The sequence below is a fragment of the Ursus americanus genome, chromosome 2, assembly GCF_024610735.1.
Source record: "Ursus americanus isolate L20-20 chromosome 2, mUrsAme1.1.p, whole genome shotgun sequence".
Classification (NCBI taxonomy): Eukaryota; Metazoa; Chordata; class Mammalia; order Carnivora; family Ursidae; genus Ursus; species Ursus americanus.
In genome coordinates, this window is record NC_142128.1 from 92,470,381 (window position 1) to 92,489,951 (window position 19,571).

The 19,571-nt window shown below is 38.0% G+C and overlaps 1 protein-coding gene across 3 annotated transcripts in view; it reads left to right on the plus strand.

Annotated features, from left to right (window-relative positions):
- Nucleotides 1–19,571, plus strand: part of ANKRD45 (ankyrin repeat domain 45) — a 60,816-nt gene that overhangs the window by 13,080 nt on the left and 28,165 nt on the right. For all 3 annotated transcript variants that reach the window (XM_045811417.2, XM_045811415.2, XM_087858781.1), the window contains exon 3: nt 19,378–19,545. In XM_045811417.2, coding sequence (XP_045667373.1) covers nt 19,378–19,545 — 168 coding nt within the window. The remainder of the gene's footprint in view (nt 1–19,377; nt 19,546–19,571) is intronic.

The window sequence follows — 19,571 nt, forward strand, 5'->3', positions numbered from 1 at the left end:
TTCTGTAGTTTTCAGAGTACAGATCCTTTACCTGTTTGTTTAGGTTTATTCCTAGGTATCTCGTTGTTTTTGGTGAAATTGTAAATGGGATTCATTCCTTGATTTCTCTTTCTTCTGCCTCATTGTTAGTGTATAGAAATGCAACTGACTTCTGTGCACTGATTTTATATCCTGCAACTTTGCTGAATTCCTGTGTCAGTTCTAGCAATTTTTTGCTGGAATCTTTTGGGTTTTCTACATAGAGCATCATGTTGTCTTCTAGGAGTGAAAGTTTGACTTCTACATTTTTAATTTGGATGCTTTTTATTTCTTTTTGTTGTATGATTGCTGAGGCTAGGACTTCTGGTACTATGTTGAGCAACAGTGGTGAGAGTGGACATCCCTGTCGTGTTCCTGACCTTAGGGGAAAAGCTCTCAGTTCTTCCCCATCAAGGATATTCACTGTGGGTTTTCATATATGGCTTTTATGATATTGAGGTATGTTCCCTCTATCCCTACACTGTGGAGAGTTTTGCTCAAGAAAGGATGCTGTGTTTTGTCAAATGCTTTTTTTCTGCGTCTATTGAGAGGATCATATGGTTCTTGACCTTTCTTTAATTAATGTGGTGTTTCACGTTGATTGATTTGCAGATGTTGAATCACCTTGCAGCCCAGGAATAAATCCCACTTGGTCGTGGTGAATAATCCTCTTAATGTTTTTTTAGCTAGTATCTTGGTGAGAATTTTTGCATCCATGCTCATCAGGGATATTGGTCTATAATTCTCCTTTTTGGTGGGGTCTTTATCTGGTTTTGGGATCAGGGTAATGCTAGCCTCATAGAATGAGTTTAAAAGTTTTCCTTCTCTTTCTGTTTTTTGAAACAATTTCAGAATAGGTATCAATTCTTCGAATGTTTGATAGAATTCCCCTGGAAAGCCCTCCAGCCTTGGACTCTTGTTTGTTGGGAGATTTTTGAAATTGACTCATTCAATTTCTTTGTTGGTTCTGAGTCTGTTCAGGTTTTCTATTTCTTCCTGTTTCAGTTTTGGTAGTTTATATGTTTCTAAGAATGTATCCATTTTTCCAGATTGCATAATTTGTTGACATATAATTGCTTATAATCTCTTATAATTGTTTGTATTTCTTTGGTATTTGTTGTGATCTCTCCTCTTTCATTCATGATTTTATTTATTTGGGTCCTTTCTCTTTTCTTTTTGATAAGTCTGGCTAGGAGTTTATTGATCTTTTTTTTTTTTTTAAAGATATTATCTGAGAGAGGGAGACAGAGACAGAGCAGGAGGCAGAGGGAGAGGGAGAAGCATGAGCAGAGAGGGAGACAGAGACAAAGCAGGAGGCAGAGGGAGAGGGAGAAGCATGAGCAGAGAGGGAGACAGAGACAAAGCAGGAGGCAGAGGGAGAGGGAGAAGCAGTCTCCCTGACGCAAGGCTCGATCCCAGGACCCTGGGATCATGACCGGAGCCAAAGGCAGATGCTTAACCCCTGAGCCACCCAGGTATCCCAGAGATTATCGATCTTATTAATTCTTTCAAGGAACCAGATCCTAGTTTTGTTGATCTGTTCTACTGTTTTTTTATTTCTATATCATTGATTTCTGCTCTAATCTTTATTTTCTTCTCCTGCTGGATTTAAGCTTTATTTGCTGTTCTTTTTCCAGCTCTAGGTGTAGTGTTAGGTTGTGTATTTGAGACTTATCTTATTTTTTGAGAAAAGCCTGTACTGCAATATACTTCTCTCTTATGACCACCTTTGTTGCATCCCAAAGGTTCTGAACTGTCGTGTTTTCATTTTTATTTGCTTCCGTGGATCCTGGTTAACCCATTCATTCTTTAGTGGGATGCTCTTTAATCTCCATGTATTTGTGGTCCTTCCAAATTTTTCCTTGCAGTTGACTTCAAGTTTTAAAGTATTGTGGTCTGAAAATTTGCATGGTATAATCTCAGTTTTTTTATACTGGTTGAGACTTGATTTGTGACTCAGTATGTGATCTATTCTGGAGAATGTTCCACATGCACTTGAGAAGAATGTGTATTCTACTGCTTTACGATGAAATGTTCAGAATATATATAGCAGAATATATCTGTTAAATCCATCTGGTTCAGTGTGTCATTCAAAGCCCTTGTTTCCTTGTTGATCTTCTGCTTAGTTGATCTGTCCGTTGCTGTGAGTGGGGTGTTGAAGTCCCCTACTATTATTGTATTATTATTAATGAATTTCTTTAATTTTGTTATTAATTGGTTTATATATTTGGCTGCTCCCAAGTTAGGGACATATATATTTATAATTGTTAGAGCTTTTTGTTGGACAGACCCTTTTACTATGATATAGTGTCCTTCTTCATCACTTATTACGGTCTTTGGTTTAAAATCTAGTTTGTCTGATATAAGTATGGCTACTCCAGATTTCTTTGGATGTCCTTTGGCATGATAAATGGTTCTCTACCACCTCATTTTCAATTTGAAGGTGTCTTTGAGCCTTACATGAGTCTCCTGTAAGCAGCATATAAGATGGGTCTTGTTTTTTTTTTCTTTTTTAATCCATTCTGACACCCTATGTCTTTTGATTGGAGCATTTAGTCCATTTACATTCAGAATAATTATTGAAAATTATGAAGTTAGTGCCATTGTGTTACCTGTGAAGTCACTGTTCCTGTAGATTGTCTGTGTTCCTTTTTGGTCTATGTTAATTTTGGGCTGTCCATCCACTGAAAGGATCCCCTTTAATATTTCTTGCAGGGCTGGTTTAGTGTTCACAAATTCCTTTAGTTTTTGTTTGTCCTGGAACCTCTTTATCTCTCTTTCTATTCTGAATGACAGCCTTGTTGGATAATATGGGCTGTATTTTTTTCCCATTTAGCATGTTGAATATATCATGCCAGTCCTTTCTGGCCTACCAGGTCTCTGTGGAAAGGTCTGCTGCCAACCTTATGTTTCTACCCTTGTAGGTTAAGGACTTCTTGTCCTGAGCAGCTTTCAGGATTTTCTCTTTTCTCTTTGAAATTTGCAAGCTTTACTATTATATGTCAAGGTTTTGACCTATTTTTATTGATTTTGAGGCGGGTTCTCTGTGTCTCCTGGCCTTGAATGCCTGTTTCCTTCCCCAGATTAGGGAAATTCTCAGCTATAATTTGTTCAAATAAACCTTCTGTCCTTCAGAGAGAGAGAACCTTAAGCAGGCTCCACACCCAGCATGGAGCCCACTGCTGGGTTCAATCTCACAACCCTGAGAGCATGACCTGAGCCAAAATCAAAGAGTCAGATGCTTAACCAACTGAGCCATCCAGGTGCCCCCACAGATGTGTCTCTCTTAATTAGCTGTATGACCCGGGCAAGTTACCAAATTTTTTTGTGCTTCTGTTTCTTCTTCTGAAAAATGGGAATAATAGTTGTATTTTCCTTATAGGATGTTGTAAGGATTAAATAAGATAGTAAGTATAAATATCTTATCACAGTTGTTGGCACATAGTAAGCTGATATATAGTAAATCCTTAATAATAATATTGTTATCTTTTTCCTTTGAAGATTTTTTAGTTTTGCAGTCATGATCTAATTAGCTCTTTTTATTCAGTCACTTTTTTTTTTCAGATTGCAAGTGTATTACATGGTCACTGTAGAAAATAAAAGAAAACAATGACCTCCAGCAAATAGGAAATATACATTTTCTTCAGGCTCACATGGAATATTTAAAAAAATTGATCCCGGGGCGCCTGGGTGGCACAGCGGTTAAGCGTCTGCCTTCAGCTCAGGGCGTGATCCCAGCGTTACAGGATCGAGCCCCACGTCAGGCTCCTCCACTATGAGCCTGCTTCTTCCTCTCCCACTCCCCCTGCTTGTGTTCCCTCTCTCGCTGGCTGTCTCTATCTCTGTCGAATAAATAAATAAAATCTTTAAAAAAAAAAAAATTGATCCCAAGTAAGTCCATAAAGTCTCAACAAATATCAAAGGATTTACAGCATGCAGTCTTTGTTCTCTGACCACAATAAAAAAAATTAGAAAATAGTAACAAAAAGATAATTGAAAATCCCCTATAATTTTGGAAACAAAAGCACACTTTCAATCATCTGTTGATCATAGAAGATACACTAGAACTTATGAAATATTTAAGTGACTACAGGATCACTCTGTTAGACCTGTGGAATAAAATTAAAATTAAAATTCTAGTTTAATACATATATTAGAATATAAGAAACATTGAAAACCATAAGCAGGGCATTTTACTCAAGGAGTTAGAAAAAAAGAACAACTGAGTAATCCAAAGAAAGTAGAAGAAAAATAGGAAAAAAGTAGAAGTGAAGTAATGACATTGAAAATAAAGAAACAATAGAGAGGATCAACAAAACCAAAATCTGGCTTAGTGAAAAAGACAGAGTTGAAAAATATTTGATAATATTTGATAATTTTTGAAATTTGATAATATCAGAGATGTGGAGAGCATAAATAATATTTAGAATTTTAAAAGATGGAGCATACACACAGGAAAAACTAAGACTTAAAAAATCATTACATATGGGTTCCTGGGTGGTTCAGTTAGTTGAGCGACTGCCTTCGGCTCAGTTCATGATCCCAGAGTTCCAGGATCGAGTCCCACATTGGGCTCCCTGCTCAGGAGGGAGCTCCCTCACCCCTCTCATGCTATCTCTCACTTTCTCTCTCAAATAAATAAAATCTTTAAAAAAAAATCATTACATCCATCGACTGATGAATGGATAAAGAGGATGTGGTGTGTGTGTGTATGTGTGTATAATGGAATATTACTGGGCCACCAAAAAAGTTGAAATCTTGCCATTTGCAATGATGTGAATGGAGCTAGAGTGTATTATGCTAAGTGAAATAAGTCAGAGAAAGACAAATACCATATGATTTCACTCATGTGGAATTTAAAAAACAAAACAGATGAACAAATGGGAAGGGAGGAGAAAGAGAAAGAGACAGAGAGAGAGAGAGAGGTGGAAACAAATCATAAGAGACTTAACCACAGAGAACAAACTGAGGGTTAATGGAGGGAGGTGGGTGGGGGGATGGGCTAGATGGGTGATGGGTATTAAGGATGGCACTTGTGATGAGCACCAGGTATTATATATAAGTGATGAATCACTGAATTCTACTCCTGAAACCAATATTACACTATATGTTAACTAATTAGAATTTAAGTAAAAAGTTGAAGAAAAAATCATTAGAATATATTATAAATAATTTTATGACAATACATTTGAAAACTTGGATGAAATGGACAATTTTCTTATAAAGTATAAATTACCAAAATTAATTCAAGAAAAAAATAGAAATCTTGACTAGATCAATGGTTATTTTGAAAAAAATGTATAAGTAATAAAAATAGGCCTCTTTCCCCCACCCCCACCAAACTCTGGGCTCAGACATTTTAAAAGGTAAGATTTGCTGCACTTTTAGGGAAAGGTAATCTCTAGCTTATACAATGCCCAGAGAATATAAAGAGAGTTGAAAAACTGCTCAACTTATTTTATGAGAGAAACAACTTTTATAGCAAAACTGGTTAAGGACAATAGTAGAAAGAAAAATTATAGGCCAATCTCATTTAATAACAAAGATGCAAACATCTTAAATAAAATATTAACAAATTGAATCTAAGATTGTGTAGTACAAAATGTAATATACTAGGTTGGGTTTATCCCATTAATGAGAGGTTGATTTTAACATTAGAAAAAATATTAGTATAATTCACTACATTAAAGGACTAAATGAACAAACCACATGATAATTTCAAAAGATGTAGGAAGTCTTTTGAAAAAAATGTTGCGCTCATCCATGATGAATGCTCTTAGGGACATAGAAACAGAGAAATCTTCCTTAATTAAGGCTCTCTATCAAAAACCTGAAGCAAACTTACCTAGTATTGAATCTTTATTTCTTATTTATTTATTTTTTTTAAAAGTAGGGCATGAAACCCAATGTGGGGCTTGAACTCACGACCCTGAGATCAAGACCTGAGCTGACATTATGAATCAGACACTTAACTGAGAGCCACCCAGGCACCTCAGTATTGAATATTTAGAAGCATTCTTTAAAGTCAGAAACAAGGGGTGCCTGGGTGGCCCAGTCACCTAAGCGTCTGCCTTTGGCTCAGGTCATGATCCCGGGGTCCTGGGATCCGCTTGTGCTCTCTGTCACCATTCTCTGTTGCTCTCTCTCTCTCTCAAATAAATAAGTAAAATCTTTCGAAAAAATAAAGTCAGAAACAAGACTAGGATATTCACTATCATGGCTTTTTTTTTTTAATGATTTTATTTATTTATTTATTTGTCAGAGAGAGAGAGAGCACGAGCAGGGGGAGGGGCAGGCAGGAGGAGAAGCAGGCTCCCTGCTGAGCAAGGAAGTGAACCCGGGACTCCATCCCAGGACCCTGGGATCATGACCTGAGCCAAAGGCAGGCACTTAACCGACTGAGCCACACAGCCATCCCTATCATGGCTTTTATTAATGATTAGAGTGGCAGTCCTAGCAAGTGCAGTAAGATAAAAATAAATAAGAGACATAACACAGTACTCTGCTGGAGCTGGCTTTTACCAGCTCTTGCCAGCTGATATTTTAAATTTCTGGGGTTTTGTAAATTGGTTAACATCACATTGTTAGGTTAAAGTTGGCCATGTTAGGAGTATATATCATGGAAATTGCTAATGGTACAAATCAGGGGTTTCTCCCCAGAGAAATAGTGGTAAACATTTACCAGCAAACTGCTGGATATAAGGATTTAAATCCAAGGGAATCTACTATTAGTACTAATAGAATTTAATTTATCAAGAATATGGACATAAGACCAATACCCCAGATCAGCAGCTTTCTATATACCATCAACAATCAAATACAAACTGAGAAGCTGACCCTAAATTTCAGTGGAGAAATGATGAAATATTTAATGTGTGGAGAACAGTGGTTATTAATCTGGAAAAAAAGTTAAATTAGATACTTACCTTGTACCATGCACAAAAATCAATTACAGGTTTATGCAAGATATGAATGTGAAAAGAAAAAGCTTCAAACTTTGTGAAAGATAGAGGAGGATTGTTATATTCTTGAGATATCACTCAATACCTTAAAATAAGACATAAGTGCAGAACCATTAAAAGAAAAGATATCTATATCTTATACATATAAATTTAAAATTATACACAAAAGATACTGTAAACAAAGTGACAAGGTAACACACAGACTAAAGAGGATATTTGTAATATCTTTTCAACCCACAAAGGATATATCTACTTAAGACCATCTACTAATCAATAAGAATGATTGAACCCAATAGAAAAATAGAAAAAGGATAGGAACAAGCAATTAATTCATGGAAGAGAAATGTTCATGGCCAAAAAGTATATAAAATGTCAACTTCACTATTAAAGATGCAAATTTAAAAAACGAGCTATCACTACTCGTTAGATTGATAAAAACTTTTAGTATCTGTGTATGGTGTAAAAAAGTGGTCCAGTTTTCATTCTTTTGCATGTTGCTGTCCAGTTTTCCCAGCACCATTTGTTGAAAAGACTGTCTTTTCCCCTTGAATATTCATTCCTGCTTTGTCAAAAAATTAATTGACCAAATAATGTGGGTTCATTTCTGGGTTTTCTGTTCTGTTTTATTCATCTATGTGTTGTTTTTTGTACCACTACCATACTATTTTGATCACTACACCTTTGTAATATAACCTGAAGTCCAGAATTGTGATGCCTCCAGCTTTGCTTTTTTTTTTTTTTTTCCAGGTTGCTTTGGCTCTTCAGGGTCTTTCATGGTTCCATACAAATTTTAGGATTGGTTGTTCTAGCTCTGTGAAAAACGCTATTGGTATTTTGGTAGGGATTGCATTAAATGTGTAGATGGCTTTGGGTGGTATAGACATTTTAACAATATTGGTTGTCCAATCCATGAGCATTCAAGTCTTTCCATTTCTTTGTGTCTTCTTGAATTTCTTTCATCAGTGTTTCATAGTTGTCAGAGTACTGGTCTTTCACCTCTTTGGTTAGGTTTATTCTTTCTTCTTCTTTTTTTTTTTAATTTTATATATTTATTTGACAGAGAGAGAGGCAGTGTGAGAGGGAACACCAGCAGGGGGAGTGGGAGAGGGAGAAACAGGCCTCCCGCTGAACAGGGAGCCCGATGTGGGGCTTGACCCCAGAATGCTGGGATCATGACCTAAGCGGAAGGCAGATGCTTAACGACTGAGCCACCCAGGCGCCCCTGGTTAGGTTTATTCTTAAAAATGGTTTTTGGTACGATTGCAAATGGGATTGATTCCTCGAGTTCTTTTTCTGCTGCTTCATTATTGGTGTATAGAAATGCAGCAGATTTCTGTATGTTATTGTTGTATCTTGTGACTTTACAGAATTCGTGTATCAGTTCTAGCAATTTTTTGGTGCAGTCATTTGGGTTTTCTATATAGAGTATCGTGTCATCTGCAAATAGTGAAAGTTTGGCTTCTTTTGTGCCAATTTGTATACCTTTCATTTCTTTATGTTGTCTGATTGCTGTGGCTAGGGCTTCCAGTACTATGTTGAATAACAGTGGTGAGAGTGCGCATCCCTGTCTTGTTTCTGACCATAGACGAAAAGCTCTCCGTTTTTCCCATCAGGAATGATATTAACTGTGGGTTTTTCTTATATGGCCTTTATTATGTTGAGACACGTTCCCTCTAACCTACTACTTTGTTGAGAGTTTTTATCATGAATGGATGTTGTACTTTGTCAAATGCTTTTTCTGCATCTATTGAAAGTGTCTTATTGTTCTTATCCTTTCTTTTATTAATGTGGTGTATCACATTGACTGAACCACCCTTGCAGCCCAGGCATAAATCCCAATTGATCCTGGTGAATAATTCTTTTAATATACTGCTGCTGGTATTTTGTTGAGAATTTTTATATCCATGTTCGTCAGGGATATTGGCCTGTTGTTTTCTTTTTTAGTGGAATCTTAGCTGGTTTTGGTGTCAGGGTAATTCTGGCCTCATAGAATAAATTTGGAAGTTTTCCTTCCATTTCTGTTTTTTGGAATAGTTTGAGAAGAATGGTATTAACTCTTTAAATGTTTGGTAAAATTCACCTGTGAAGCCATCTGGTCCTCGACTTTTGTTTGTTGGGAGATTTTTATCACTGATTCAATTTCCTTGGTGGTTATCATTCTGTTCAAGTTTTCGACTTCTTCCTGTTTCAGTTTTGGTAGTTTATATGTTTCTAGAAATTTGTCCATTTCTTCCAGGTTGTCCAATTTTTTGGCATATATTTTTCATAATCTTCTCTCATAATTGTTTGTATTTTTGTGGTGTTGGTTATTATTTCTCCTCTTTCATTTGTGACTGTATTTATTTGAGTCCTTTTCTTTTTGATAAACCTGGCTAGGGGTTTATCAATTTTATTAATTTTTTCAAAGAACCAGCTCCTTGTTTCATTGATCTGTTCTATTGGGTTTTTTTTTTAGTTTCTTTATCATTTACCTGCTGTAATCTTTATTATTTCCTTCCTCCTGCTGGCTTTAGGCTTTGTTTGTTGTTCTTTTTCTATCTCCTTTAGATGTAAGGTTGGGTTGTTTATTTGAGATTTTTCTTGCTTCTCGAGGTAGGCCGGTATGGCTATATACTTCCCTCTTGTGACCAATTTTGCTGTATCCCAAAGGTTTGGAACTGTTGTGTTTTCATTTTCATTTGTTTCCATGTATTTTTTAAATTTCTTCGATTTCCTGGTTGACACATTCATTGTTTAGTAGCATGTTTAGTATCATCTGTTTGTACAATGGAATATAACACAACAGTTGAAAGGAATGAACTAGTTCCTTGGGTGTTAAAGTGGATAACACTTAAAAACATAACACTGAGACAAAAAAAATATTACAGAAGCATTCTCTAATGGATTGGTTACTAGCATGGATTTTAGAACCTGGGTTAGTCTTAGCTTTGACACTAACTTAGCTATATGATTTAGGCAAATTATATAACCTTTCCATGCTGTGGTCTCTTCATCCATAAAATGGGAATAGTAGTAATTTCTAAAAACCATACTATGTAAAAAAGAAAATGATAGCACCAAGTCAATATATGATAGCATGTCTCTAATACTATTCCAGGGAGGTGGTATTCTGACTAATTGACATGAGTACTGACATCTTCTTGTTAGTTACTTTCCAATGTGTGGACATAACCGTATAGTTTTTCAGAGCTTGATGATGTGTTTTAAGATAATTCATTTCTTCCATCTGATTTCATGCTCATTATGAAGCACTTAGCAGAGGAGATTCCCAAGCAAAGAGTTGAAGGTATATCCTGAACTAGTAAATTAAAGGGAACCATGGCTTGATGATTTGGGAAATTTTAGGCCCATCTAGATAGCAAAGACCTTAAAATTAGGAGGTTCATTGTCAGAAAAGCATGCTCTACAGAAAAAGCGGAGTGTGTGACTCTACAACTCTTTGTTGACATGTTGGAAAGATCAAAATGTCATAGTATTTAGACACAAGAGATTAATTAAGGGTATGACTGAAGGTACCCCTTAATGAAACTGGAGAGCCTCTAGAAAGCGCAAGGGCATTGTCCCTTAGCCATCTCAGCAGAAGCCATAAGTAGAGAAGAGAATATGTCAAAAGAATTTGTGAATCTGACTTCTGTCTAATGGAGTGAGTTGAATCCCTATCATGTCCAAAGGAGATCTGCAAAGTTCTTGAGACCTTTATAACAGCAGAAACTGCCAGCTTGGACTGAAAGGGATGGAGAGAATATAAAATGAAGGAAAGCTGTTGGACTCCCAACATTTTACTGTCAGGAAGCAGGCTAATAAATTGTTCAGCTGCAAATGCATGCTACCTTGCATGAAAAAAGGAGGACAGCTCAGAGGGCTGAGGGGTCAAAGGGTGAAGCCAAGAGCCCAGAGGGCAGAGATGAGAAGCAAGAATTGTCCTAGGTTTTGAAACTGATGGAGTTTACCTAGCTCCATTTCAGAACTACTTTGGACTGGTGACTCTGTTTTACCTTACATTTTTACCCTGTTTGAACCAGAACTCCTCCTATATACCTGTTATCCTACAGCTGTTGTATCCTTCCACTGTTGTATGTTGGGAGTAGATAACTTGTTTCTTTTGTTTCATATATTCATGGATGGAGAAGAATTGTGCCCCAGTAATTATACTTAATGGATTATATCCAGAGCCTCATCCACATGTGATTTGCATGATTTTTAAAGAGATTTTATTTATTCATTTATTTTTATTATTTTTTAAAGATTTTATTTGTTTGTCAGAGAGAGAGAGCGAGCATAAGCAGGGGGAGTGGCCGGCAGAGGGAGAAGCAGGCTCCCCACTGAGCAAGGAGCCTGATGCGGGACTTAATCCCAGGACGCTGGGATCATGACCTGAGCCGAAGGCAGATGCTTAACCAACGGAGCGACCTAAGCATCCCTATTCATTTATTTTTATGGGGGGGGGGGTAGGGGCAGAGGGAGAGGGAGAGAGAGAATCCCAAGCAGACTCCACGCTGAGTGCAGAGCCCAACATGGGGCTTGATTCCACGACTCTGAGACCATGACCTGAGCAGAAATAAGACTCACAAGTCCAATCGACTGGGCCATCCAGGCACCCCTTACATGATTTTGATAATGAGATTTGAGACTTTTGAGCTGATGGTCATTTAGGTGAGATTTTAGACTTTGAATTGATGTTGTAATAGGATGAGACCTTTGGGGCCTTGGGATAGATTGGATATATTTTGCATTTGGAAGGGATGTGAATCTTTGGGGGCCAGTGGGTGGCCAATGAGTAGACAGAACACCTCCGCTGCCCAGCATGTCCATGCCCTAATTACTGGTACCTGTGCATATGCTATCTTACATAGCAAAAAGACTTTGTAGATTGTTAAGATTATGTGATGCAGGCAGGCCAGATCCAGAGACCCAGAGGGCATCCTGCCAGACCAGCCAAGATGGTCCCTGACTGCACACAGGATAGAAATCAAACATGAGCCAGCAAGAGGTGAAAGAGCTTATTAAAGGTATAGAGAGAGTGCAGGTACAGTGTCTGGGAGACTCAGAGAGGCAAGGAGTGAGTCTCATCTTTGCTTGGGGTCTGGGGTTTTTACTGAGGATTATGGTCTGGTCTAGATGTCCTCTCAGGCATCCAGGAGCTGGTTAGAACCAAGACGAGGGCCTAGGTATCTTTCATAAGTCAGTTATTCCTTGGAGTCAGGGCATCTTGGCGTCCAGATGTCTACCTCTGGTGGTCTGAAATGAGCATAGGATGACTTCGTCCACTCATTCTCACCTGGTCCTTCCTCAGATGTTATCTATTCTAAAGAAATCATTAGCTCCTTGTCCCTTGCAAGGAGGACATACACTATTTGCATTATGAGGCATACGTAAATTGGAGGTGGAGATGCTAGCAAGAATAGAAGCAGGAAAAGGAGCAAAAAGCAGATTTTTATGGAGTCCTTCCATTTCCCTATCTCATATGGACTTTAAGTATTTTTTTTTCTTTTAACTAGTCTTCACACCCATGACCCTGAGATCAAGACCTGAGCTGAGATCAAGAGTCAGACACTTAACTGACTGAGCTGCCCAGGCACCCTCATATGGTCTTTAAAATAGATTAACCTAGATTTTTGAGGGGGTCAGTCTAATCATACAAGCCTTTAAAAGTAGAGGACTTTTTCCAGCTGGGAGTAGAAGAGATTTAGTAAAAGAAGTCAGAGAGATCTGATGCATGAGAAAGTAGCGTTGCTGGTATGCAGATACAGGGAGAAGGTGACAAGGAACGCAGGCCGCAGGCAGAGTTAGAAGAAGCTCCTGACGGCCAGCCAGCAAAGAATCAGACCTTAGCCCTCCAACCTCAAGGAACTGAATTCTAAATGGGCTAAATGAATTCCTAAATGGGCTTGGAAGCAGATTTCCCTGCAGTCTCCAAATAAGAGCCCGGGCTGGCCAACACCTTGATTTTAGCCCTCTGAGACTTAAGCCACAGTCTCAGCTGAACCATGCTGAACTTGGACTTCTGACCTACAGAACCATGAGATAATAAATGGGTATTATTTTTAGTTGCTAAATTTGTGGTAATTTGTTTTGGTGGCAAAACAATACAACAATCTCCTCAGCTAAATCTTCTAATGACATTTGTTTCCAATGCAGACTTTTTAAAAAGATTTTATTTATTTATTTGAGAGAGAGAGAGCGAGCTCGAGCACAGAGGGAGAGGGAGATGCAGACTCTCCGCTGAGCAGAGAGCCCTAGGTGAGGCTTGATCCCAGGACCCTGAGATCACCACTTGAGCTGAAGGCAGATGCTTAGCTGACTGAACTACCCAGGTGGCTTTCCAGGGTAGACTTTCTTATAGAGAAAGGAATGAATAAGGGGTATTCTGAGCATTATGTGTGATAATGATTTGGTGTTCCATGAGGATGATTTTATAAAAGCAAGTATGCATGAACTGACCAACCTACCGGTCAACTTGACAACTTTTATTTTAATCATTGAAAAATAATGAATTACATTAAAGTTTACTAGTAAATTTATTGTTTGGTTTATATGATTCAGTTCCTGTGAGCTTTGTTCACCTGGGAGAACAGATCAAATCAAGGATTTTGTGTGTGTGTGAGAACATTTTAGTTCTACTCTCAGCAAATTTCAATTATATAATGATTATCAACTATAGTCACCATGTTATACATTTGGTCCTCAGGTCTTATTCATCTTCTGACTGAAAGTTTGTACCCTTTGACCAATCTTTTCCTATTTTCTCTACCTCTCAGTCCCTGGCAAGTACTTTTCGACTCTATTTCTATGAGTTCAACTGTTTTTGTTTTTTGTTTTTTTGCTTTTTGTTTTTTGTTCTTAGAGTCCACGTATGTGATACTGTGCAGTATTTAGCTTTCTCTGTCTTATTTCACTTAACATAGTGTCCTTCAGGTTCATCCAAGTTGTTGTAATGACAGGATTTCCTTCTTTTCTTAAAGACAATAATATTCATTGTGTGTGTATATGTTAACACCGATGATGTATTGGAGCATAAGAAGCCGTTGGCCTAGAATTAAAAGACTTGGTTGAAGGACTACTGTATAGATGTCTCTATAAAGTAAGAAGATGTATGCCATTTATTTGTGGATGATACTCAGAAGTGGAAAGGAAAGAAAATGGTTTTCAAGGTGATTGATGGATCATGATTGCTTTCACAATTTCCTTTCCTATTAAGTACTGGAGAATTGGACACTTGTTCCAAAAGAAGGAGGAGGATAAAACAGTTCTGATAGTCTCAGCTCTCTGTACTCCTGACTTCTGGTCTGTTGGGAAGTGCCTTGTTTTCTTCTTGAGTCAAGAACAGGTCTCTGCAGTTTGCAGTTCATTGATGATGGAACCTCCTCTGGTTCTGGCAGAGCTTTGGTCACTAAACCTGACCATACTCAAACAAGTGTGACCAGAACTAATTACCATTTTAAAATTTGTCTCCCCATGCAATCAGCAAACATTTATTAAGGGTGGAAGAATAGCCGGGTCTTATGCTGGGAATTGGGGATAGAAAGATGAATGAATTCAGGCTTGGACAAGTTGACAGTTTAGCAGAAAACAGATATGTAAATAAATAATTACTATATGGTGGGATAAAGTATGAGATAGCTTAGAGGACAGATAATTCAACTTTACCTGGAAGTATTGGACATGGTCAGGGAAGGTTTTACAGAGGAGGTAATATTTCTTTTGAATGCTGAAGAATGACCAAGAGTTTACCAAAGGAGAGTTGAGGGGTAGGGCATGGTGGGTGGTATAGTAATCACAGTATCAGATTTTAGTGTTACAATATTGCTCATATTCTGGCATACTTGCCCACTGTTTTAGGTAACTGAAATACTAGTCTTTTTATAGGTGTATTTGGTATTTAAAAAAATGAAATCTGAGTCACTTATGGATTGAGAACAATAGTAATGATTTAATTGCTCAGTGTATACAAATAGTCAAACCGAAGTCTACAAATTTAGATAGTCCACATTGTGATTTTGCCAAATTTCTGTTATAAGAATAATTTGAGTCCAAAAACTTCCCAACTAAGTAAACTGTGAATCTCATGCTTTTGAAATTGCTCAGAAAACTGAAATGGAATCTTTCTCTGTACATGAAGAGACTAAAAAAGACAAATGTGAACCAGCAAAGTTTTCTCTGTGGAAAAAATTACAGCTTTCTTCTTTTTTTTTTTTTTTTAATTTAGAGAGAGAGAAAGAGCGAGGGGTGGCAGAGGGAAAGAGGGAATCTTAAGCAGGCTCCATGATGTGGGGCTTGATCTCACAACCCAAGATCATGGCCTGAGCCAAAATCAAGAGTTGGATGCTTAACTGACTAAGCCACCCAGATGCCCCTACAGCTTACTCTTAATAAAAAGATTGCAGTGTTTGCAAAAATCAAAAAATTGTTCAGAGATCTCTCTCTCTCTTTTCAAATTAGAAGTGAGATAATTTGAAGGAAAATACATTGTGTTGTGGTGCCTGGGTGGCTCAGTTGGTTAAGCAGCTGCCTTCGGCTCAGGTCGTGATCTTGGAGTCCCAGGATTGAGCCTGGCATTGGACTCCCTGCTCAGTGGGGAGTCTGCTTCTCCCTCTGCTCCTCGTCCTGCTCTCATGCTCTCTCTCTCTCAAATAAATAAATAAAATCTTAAAAAAATACTTGATATTAGTTTATAACCACTTCCAACTAATGTTGAGTGAGAAAAACTTCAATAGCTAAAAAAATTTGTACAAAATTATCTTGGTGATACCATTGACACACTTAGAAAAATTAATGTTTCATTTGAAATTTTCATGATTAATTACATTTATTTTTATAGTGTTTGCTTTTTTATCCTTAATTTTTGTTAGTTTTTTTTTTTAAGATTTTATTTATTTATTTGTCAGAGAGAGAGAGGGAGAGCACAAGCAGGGGGAGCGGCAGGCAGAGGGAGAAGCAGGTTCCCTGCTGAGCAAGGAGCCTGATGTGGGACTGGATCCCAGGACCCTGGGATCGTGACCCAAGCTGAAGGCAGATACTTAACTGACTGAGCCACCCAGGCATCCCAATTTTTGTTCGTTTTATCTGACAATTTATATTGCTAATAGAATGAAAATATATACTTAACATTTCTATTTCATACTTATGCTTTTTCGATATCTTATGTTTATACATTTTCATGAATGTATTAACATTAAAATGTATTAAATGGTTTCACTAATTAAAAAAATGAATTCTGAACTCCATTTTATAAAATACCGTATTAATATTAAGTAAACATTAAGTTTATGCTGGAATTATTTTATTCCATTACTGTAATTACTATTTCAGGTAGAAAAAAACCCAGCATATGCAAAGTTGTAGAGACATGAAACATGATTGGGGGAATTCAGAGAGTGGTACTGGGGTGGAAGGCAGGTTGGGAGAAATATTCTAGATAGGTTGAGTATTTTGTTCCATGGCCTGTTATTTGTTTTTGACTCATCATCCCTGTTCTTGGACTTTGACCTCACCCTATACCTTCATTAGCTTATAGCAACCTTGAGAAAAGTACTTATCTTCTCTGCGCTTTTGTTTTCTTACGTATAAATGAGAACAATGCTAGTGCCTACTTCATAGGACGGAGTTCACAGCTGTGAAGCACATAGAACGGTGCCTGCACGGAGGAAAAGATTCCTTTTCTTGTCTGGTCTTTTGCCTTACTATGAACTACCTGCTCAGTTGACTCACTCTGTATTTAGTAACCAGTAATCCTCTACAAAGAGATCATTTTTTCTCTTACAATTAACCCCAATCCTTCTCTGTTTATTTATTTATTTATTTATTTTAAGATTTATTTATTTATTTATTTGACAGAGATAGAGACAGCCAGCGAGAGAGGGAACACAAGCAGGGGGAGTGGGAGAGGAAGAAGCAGGCTCATAGAGGAGGAGCCTGATGTGGGGCTTGATCCCATAACGCCGGGATCACGCCCTGAGCCGAAGGCAGACGCTTAACCACTGTGCCACCCAGGCGCCCCCCCTAGTTCTGTTTATGATACTTTTCTTCCTACTGGGATTTCTAACATATGGCCCTCTGTATCCGTCTCCTGGGATCCGATGCTCATTGCCAGCGTTATGGGAGGACTTTAGGAAAATCCCTTTCTCTTCTGGATGCTTTTGATATCGTCTTACGTAAATGTTTTTCTTCTTCTGGGAAGACAATGGGGTTAATGTACTACAAGGATCTGTTTCTTTCTAGAAAACAGACCATCTCCAACAAGGGGAGAAAACATGTAAAGGTGTTTTAAAAACATGCAATTTTTTTGTTAAAAGCCTCTGTTTAGAAATCCTTTCTTGTTTTTAAGCTATGTATATTAAATAGGAAAAAAAAAATCAGTGTTACCAGTGGCCTGTAACTTCAGCCTTGAGAAAAGCAATGTAAGGAGCCAGAACATCTCATTTGGAATGGCCTATTGCTCATGTGAGCAGCGTCTTGTCTGTAATGTCTCCCTCCCCCAGCAAATCAGGGACCCTGGATCTTTTTTTTCTTTTTTTGAAGATTTAATTTATTATATTTGACAGAGAGAGATAGCTAGTGAGAGAGGGAACACAAGCAGGGGGAGTGGGAGAGGAAGAAGCAGGCTCCCAGCGGAAGAGCCCAACGTGGGGCTCACCCCAGAACTCCGGGACCACGCCCCGAGCCGAAGGCAGATGCCTAATGACTGAGCCACCCAGGCGCCCCAAGGGACCCTGGATCTTTTGGCTGATTGAAGACTTCTGTCTTCAGGCAGAAGGCAAAAACAATGAGAGTGATATCAGGGTATTTCTTTTTTTTGTAGAGGATAGAGGCTCAATGAAATTCTTGGGCCACTCTCTTATCTCTTTGTTTTTTTGAAATTTCTCATTTGTTGTGATATTAAGAAAACAAAGTTGGGTCAAAGAGGAGAGGTAATTCCAATTTTGGCTGATCCTGGAGTGGTTCACTTGATGTTCCTTTTGATTCCCTTACTAACCCTTCAGGTTATGATATCCTCAAGACTAAGGTAGTTTACAACTTGATGTAAAACAGACTTGGGATTGTGGGAATGTAGCAAGCAAGGGAGCCATGGAGAGTTTTCTGGAAGGAAGTAGAGGAATCACTATTCTCTTTCTCCCTATTCTACTCAGTAACAACCATTTAGGTGCTGTTTCCTACTCCTCACAACCCTTTATTTGGCAACAGACCTGGGTTTGAATTTTGCTTGGCTACTTACTACCAGTGTGGCCTTGGGCAAGGGGTAATCTCTCTGACCTTCACTTTCCTTTGTATCTTTTAATGGGGCTAACAGTACCGCCCTCATAGGTTCTTGAAGGGGTTTTCAGTTGACCTCAATCATTGTACTTAGTAGAAACTGTACATATGGGAAGTTAGTTGATTGACTAATTTCTAACAATTTCACCAATAATTTCCTGTAAGAATATATGTATGATATATATTCAGGGCCATTTTCTGAGGGACTTAGGCAGAGTGGACCATTCCTCTTCTTTTCTTCCTTTTTTTTTTTTTTAAACGGTGTATTTGAGTCATATATTTGCTTTCCCAGGTAGATACAGTTATAATAATTTAAAATGACTTTCCAGGCAAAATTAATCTACAGTGTTAGAAGTTAGAATCAAGTAGTAGTACATAAACTGCCTGGTATATTATAGAGTCAACACATCTATTCATTCTTTTGCTCAATTCTTCTTGTAGTAGCAGTACTTGCCTCTTTGGCCTGTTAAATGAGTCATAAATACATGCTTTGGGTAAGTTAAAACAAGGAACTTTTGACTTCATTATTTTAGGCCATTGTGAAAAAATTTTAATGATGCCTCCCTTGTTTTTCACCCTCATAGTAGTTGCCTCAGCAAGTCTAAAAAACAACTTTCTAAATTGGTGGGTCATGATTTCAGTTTTAATGCAAATGATTAATTTCAAAACCAAAGGCATACACAGCTGTTATAATTCATATGATTGCATTAACAATAATGCTAGTGTGATTAGAGTTTGCTGAAAATCCCTTAGACTAGAGTCGTGGGTCTAATTGTGTTCCAAAGTAGATTACTTCTAGGGAGGTTGCTGTCTTCGAAGACGTTGAAGAGCTCAGACTTCAGGCTACCTGTGTTGGTATCTTGCATCCATCATTTACTGGCTGTGTTCCTTCAGCAAGTTTCTGGACCTCAGTTTCCTTCTTAACTTCTCTGAACCTCGGTTTCCTTATCTGTAAAGTGGGGGTTATACTAGTTCTGACCTCATAGAGTTTTTATGACCTAAATGAGTTTACTATGTATAAAGTACTTAGAATAGTGCGTAGCCCACAGTAATTGTTCAAGACTTGATCATTATGATCTTCTGTTCAATAAAACAGCCTGAAATAATGCAGTCTATTTGACCTGACCATCTTCATTCTCTTTGGTAGGTTACACACTCTTACACTGTGCTGCAGCCTGGGGTCGTTTGGAAACTTTGAAAGCACTAGTGGAGTTGGATGTTGATATAGAAGCTCTGAACTTCCGGGAAGAAAGAGCTCGAGATGTTGCTGCTCGGTATTCCCAGACGGAGTGTGTTGAATTCCTGGACTGGGCAGGTAAGGCGGCCTGCCAGGTAGTAGTA